Source organism: Cinclus cinclus, chromosome 2 (genome assembly GCF_963662255.1).
Source record: "Cinclus cinclus chromosome 2, bCinCin1.1, whole genome shotgun sequence".
Lineage (NCBI taxonomy): Eukaryota > Metazoa > Chordata > Aves > Passeriformes > Cinclidae > Cinclus > Cinclus cinclus.
In genome coordinates, this window is record NC_085047.1 from 68633876 (window position 1) to 68639913 (window position 6038).

The 6038-nt window shown below is 46.2% G+C and overlaps 1 protein-coding gene across 1 annotated transcript in view; it reads right to left on the bottom strand.

The window, feature by feature from the left end:
* TBC1D4 (TBC1 domain family member 4) overlaps window positions 1-5811 on the bottom strand; it is a 98147-nt gene extending 92336 nt beyond the window's left edge. Inside the window, exon 1 of the mRNA XM_062487773.1 lies at window positions 5326-5811. Within this exon, the coding sequence (XP_062343757.1) occupies window positions 5326-5811 (486 nt within the window). The remainder of the gene's footprint in view (window positions 1-5325) is intronic.
* Window positions 5812-6038: the final 227 nt, after the last annotated feature.

A 6038-nucleotide genomic window follows, 5' to 3' on the forward strand; every position in this document is an offset into this window, starting at 1 on the left:
TTTTCTTATTTATTCTGTTTGTGATGTGGGAAAAAGTATTACAGACAGGATGTTCAAAAACAAAATCTAAAGATAGCTTGACAATCCTAAAATGAAAAGTACTCTAGTTTTCAGGGGAAAAAAAAGTGCCAAATCTAATAAGAAATCAAAAATGAAACATTAAGTTCTCAACTTTTAGTTTCAAAAAAAGGGAGTGCAAGACTTTTCATCCGAGGCTGTCTAGCTCATGTAAGCTAGAGATAATAAGGTTGCTCACCAAACAATTCTGCATTCATTCCAAGCCCTTAACATCCATGCTTTGCTCTGAGTCATTGCTTTTCAGTTTCTCAACCCATGAATTAAATTCTGACCCACAAAAACTTAAAAAACATTTATGTTTTCAGTCCCTCCAAGACTTGTTTTCTTGGGTAAAAACTGGGAAAACCTCTGTTTCTCATGAAAAATCTTTCCTCGGCAACCAAACTGTGCTATCATACAAATGTCATCTCTCCCATTTTTTACAGAATCCTTCAAAACCTACAGCATACCTATTTTGTCATGTCTGTTATAACTATTCAAAACACATCTTATCAGTAAACTCAACCAGTGCAATCCTTTAATATGAATTCCAACCATGCTGTATATGTGAACTTCCTACACCTTGACTTTACTGCCATTCAGCTCATGCTCCTATATCACATAAAAATCAAAGTACAACAGAAATATGCATGTAAACTTGACATACTTTGTTCTTCAAACATTTCTAACTTTTATTCTTCATTAAGAAACTTTATGTAATATGATATTCATAGAACATAATCTTTGGCTTCTTTGGCTAGACTTTGTACTGATGTCTTGCTTTTCCAGAACAATTGTCATATGTCCTTGCTATATTGAAACACATTATCCAATAGAAAAGAAACACATTCTTGGAATAGACAAGTGTTTCTGACAAGTGGGCTGTCTCTGGATCTTGTCTCTGAGCTTTTACCTCTCCAGTTCTTATCACAACTTTACACTGTCACCAGAAGGTTCCATTACCACTTCTTCACCTTGAGAAAGCCTAGACCCTTAACACATGGGTGTAACACAAAGACACAGCTATAGAATATACCCACAAGAGCTAAATTCAACTGGGGTCTGTCCACCTAAACTTCTTTTTCCCACAGTCAGATCAGATAACTTTTGAAACCTTACAACAATATGTTTTCATCATGCTTATAAGTTTGAGAAGAGAAAATTAAAACACATTAAATGAGTTCTTATTTCACTGGAGGAAACAACTATTTTCACTAATAAGAATCAAGTACGGTATAATTTGATTTAGGATGCAAGTTCAAGTTAAAAAAAATCCTCTCAAAACAGGCTTACTCATGTTTCAAGCAGGAAACACACAATCTAGATCAGCATGATAATAACAGAAAACAAAAAAAACTGCAGAAAGAAAAACTGCATACCATAAACCTCTCCCCCAGAGAATAGGGAACTCAAGGCAATTGTCAAACTGCACACAATTAAAAACTGGTTTGCAGAATAAAGTCAATATTTAATGGTAAAAATGTGTTAAAGTGGAGCTTGAAAATACTAATTAAACAGCCTTTTCTCAGTGGCTGCAAGAAGGGGTCATGCTTGCCAGATTTATAAATTCTAACTTTCGGGTTAAAAAACAAAAATCTGTTCCCAGGATTATAAAGAAAATCTGTCAAATATAAAGTGAGACAATGCTGTCATCTGATGTCTACATATAGTCTGCACATACTCGATAATTCTCAAATGACAGCAACAGAAAATAACAAATCCCTGGCTGCTACTCATAGGCTACCAGGCAACACGAAACAGACAACTCCCCTTATCCATTCCAGATGGCTACTGCTTTGAACAGTTACAAGAAGCAGCAAACACTGTAGTAAGTTCTGAGGGAAAAAAAGAAAAGAAAAAAAAAAGAAAAAAAAAAGAAAAAAAAAAAGGACAAACCTTTCTCTTCCCATCTCCACCAGCCAGATGGCTTCAGATGTCTCCCCTTTTAATTAAACAGCAAAAGAGACACACCCACACGGCCAATCCAATAAAAGCATCTTAGTATCCACTGTCACCCTGACAAGCTCAGAGTCTGACACTCTGTCCAAGTACTACTCCAAAACAGCAGTCACTTCACTGGCTCCTACTTTCCAGCTCTGCCTAAAATTTGCAGGCTTACAAATTAAATATGAAGGTGTTTCATACTACTAGCTCACTCTCATTTTTCTCCAGTCATAGCAAATAATGTTAAAAGATGTTATCTTCCCATCTGATGTCATCTGAGCACACATTACACTGGTTTTTCATCAGTCATCTGGTAAAAAAATTCATAGAGAATGGCAAGAGGCAGTGCTTTTTTCCATGAATGCCAGCCATTTTTGTGATCATAGTGAATGCAGGTGCATCCTAAACACGGTGCAGTACAGCTGGTAGACAAAGCAGCAGGCTTGAAGCCAAAACTTTCCTTTGCACCTACACTGTTTTTTGAATTATCATGGTAGCACTCGTTCCTCGGAAGTCAGTCATTAACCTCTCACTTTATAATTAACACCCACCATTCAAAATTATGGCTAGCTGTCTTTTAACACAGAGACCACAAGACATCTCCCATACCTTTCCTTCATTCCAGTTACTTAGCATGCTGCTAAACTTAATAGTGCCAAAATGGACAATACCATGGCTTTGCAGTCATCTCTGACAAATCTAAAGTCAGCATAACTTCCTCAGAATCACAGAAAAGTTTGGCTTGGAAGGGGTCTTAAAGACCAGCTAATTCCACCCCCACTGCTGGAAGAACCTTCCATTAGACCGAGCTGCTCAAAGCCCCATCCAACCTGAACAATTCCAGGGGTTGGAGTACCCACAACTTCTCTGGAAATTATCTTCTCTAGAGCTTCTGGAAAAGCTATCTGACCCTTTGTCTTCTTGGCCACTTACTGATACCATGTGCCTCCAACCCACCTGCCTGATGTAATACCTTGAGGGTTGCATAGAAAAGCAAATGAGGGAAGCAGTTTGGAAATACTCCAGAGAAAGTAAGGAAAAGCAAGATTAACACCAGTCAATTCCTGGATCCTGTTTGCCGTATGGCTACACAAACACTTGTGCTGCCATGAGGACAAAGCTGAGAAGAAGAAACAAGGGGTAGAAGCTTCTTGAAGAGGACAGGATCACTTTTCTCAGTAGCAGTGCCAACTAAGGTTGGCTGAAAGTCACTATAGCCTAAAATGGAAAAGGTTGTCTTAAAGTAACAGCTGTGAAAATACTTCCTAAGATAATACACAACATGAAGCTCATATAAACACTACAAACCAGAAGCGTGTACAGATCTTGAAAGCGTGCAAGGATAGCATCAATTCTATAACAAACAATTAAGAGCTTGGAAAGAAGACTTTTAGAGCTAGTAACCTGCAGCTTGACTTCACCCACTCAGGATTAAGCTTTAGCACAGACCAATAGCTAGATACCTGCACAGGCTTAGCCAACCAAACCTCAACAAATTGATAAGGAAACTCAACGTAGGGAGAGGGGAAATCCACCTTCTTTTCCTTTTGGTCCCTTAAAAAAACCTGTCTGTTAGTCAGATACTTGTGAATCACATCACTAGCTCTGCATTTACTACCCTCACTGTAGTTCATGTGCTGAGTAACACTCCTGGGAGGGATGGATATAGTCTTTATTAATGATAACACAGTTTAAAAATCTTAACAGGTGTAACTAAAACCTCAACAAGATACAGTCACATTAACAACTTCTTTCAATACAAAGACTTTACCTACAGTATCAGTTTAATTCAATGCACATAAGGGCACCTTCTCCACGAGGAAAGAAGGAAAGACAAATGGATAGAGCTTTAGTTAGAAACAGCCTTCCAAATGTAAATGCATATAGTACTTTGCACGTCCATTGGAGTACTAGAGATTCACTATCTTAAAGCAAGATTGTTTTACAAACTCAGGGCACCAGTACAGACCTACCCCAGAAATAAATTTGATTCAGCATCTGCCAACAGCAGGAACCTTAGTTTGCCTGAACTCCTAAAAGGACATTTGGGCTCCTCCCCTGCCAGACAATGATCCCCTCCCCGCTCTTGCTGCATGCTCTCCTGGCAGAGCACAACCCATAGCAGTTGCCAACAAGTTAAACACAGTTACCACCACTTGGGATACTGCTTGTCTTTAAGCCACAGCTATGAATGCAACCTAAATGCCTCCATGTTCTCTCTGGAAGTATGCTGGTTCAAATAAAAGTTAATATACCAAGAACTTTTTAGTAGTTTTCTTAATACTTCCTACCTTCCTTACTTAAGAAAACCCAAACAACCAAAGAAACCCCAGCAGCTGTTCAGTAGATGCAGTAAGTCAGCTATCTTCTAACTACAAGAGTTTTTCCTCTAGTTAGTGAAAACTGAGAAGGTATTCTGACTTACTTAACCAAAGGGCTGTAATCAAAAGGCATTTTTCTTGCTGTCATCCTGCTAAATTGATTATTCAACCTACATGTCCACCCACTATTGCTCACATACTCTAAAAGGGAGAGAAACAAGTCTGCTGCACATTTGATGTGTCAGCCAAAGCCCGCTAGATAGTCAGGAAAACACAACCTTATTGCTAGGTCTCTTATTCCAGTTGGCACTTTATCAAAAATGTCCCCACCCAAACCTAGCCTTGTTTGTAGCACTACTGCATATGCCTGAGCAGGGCCAGGTGTCCTTAGCATGACCCATGAGCACAACAGGACCCGCTGGTCACAAAAGATCGTTCCTGCACCACGAAGGTCTGAGGAAAAGCACCATCCTCCACTATTCCATCCCCGTCCAGCACTGACAGCACCTCTGGGACGCTTTAACACATATCCTGGCTCCTGCTCGTAGAGCAAAACCGTGCCCTTGCCATGGAGCTGCTGCAGGATGCGAGGCCTCCCCACGGACGGTGGACCGGGAAGAAAGGGGCTCCACGTCGCTGGGCACTGCGTTCCCCAGAGGTTGGTACCCCCGGTCTGGCAAGGCACCCCACGGCCAAGCGGGGTTTGTGTCCCCACTGCCCCCTTGTTTCCCCGGAGCCCAGGGGCGCTGCAGCCGCCTGAGCTGGAGTGGCAGGCAGGGATGAGCCCGGCGGGCACGGCCGGCCCCGGGCGGGCTCCCCCCATACCACGGGCGGGCGTGCGGAGGTTGCGGTCCCGCAGCGCCCCGCAGGTACCAGCGTACCCCTCCCGGGCACATCGGCCCCTCCGCGGCGGCGGAGCGCAGCGCCTGGGATCCCGCCCGGCGAGCAGAGGAGCCAAGCGGGGAGATCCCGGGCAGCGCCCCCGCCCCCTGCCCCCACTCGCCTGGTTGGGGTCGGTGGCCCGGAAGACGTGGCAGGCCATGGGGGAGTCAGGGTTGTCGGGCTGCGCCTTGATCAGGTAGGCGAAGTAGGTGAGGTCGTGGCTGTTGTGGATGAAGCGGGCGATGTGCTGCGCCTTGTGCTCGAAGATGAAGACGGCGGGCGCGGGGCTGGCGGAGCGGCCGGGGCCGGCGGCGGGGCCGGGGCTGGCGGGCACGCAGCGCAGCGTGGGCGAGCCCAGCAGCAGCAGCACCTCTCGGGCCGGCACCCCGCTGCCCGGGGCGCCGCCGGGCTCCTGCCGCTGGCCGCGGCGGCGGATCTCGGCCACCAGCCAGGGCAGCATGGGCAGCGTGGTCCGCCGGTCCAGACACGACGAACCCACGTACCACAACCTGAAGCGCTTCTCCCCCGGCGGCGCCGGCTGCGGCTCAGGCTCAGGCTCGGGCTCCAGGGGGTGGGAGAGGGGCTCGCCCTCCCCTCGCTTCTCCATAGCTGGTGTCGGGGTGCAGGACGTGGGGCTCGGCGGCCGCTTCCCCCGGCGCCAGGTGCAGCCGGCGGGGCCTGCGCTCGGCCGGGGCCGCCGCTAAACGCGCATCCCGCCGGGCACGTCCCCTCCGCCGCGCCGCCTCCCGCCTGCCCGCGTGGGGTCAGCCCGCGGGGCGGGGAAGGACGGCCGAGACACCCCACTCCTCCTCCTCAACGCCCCGGGGCGGAGCG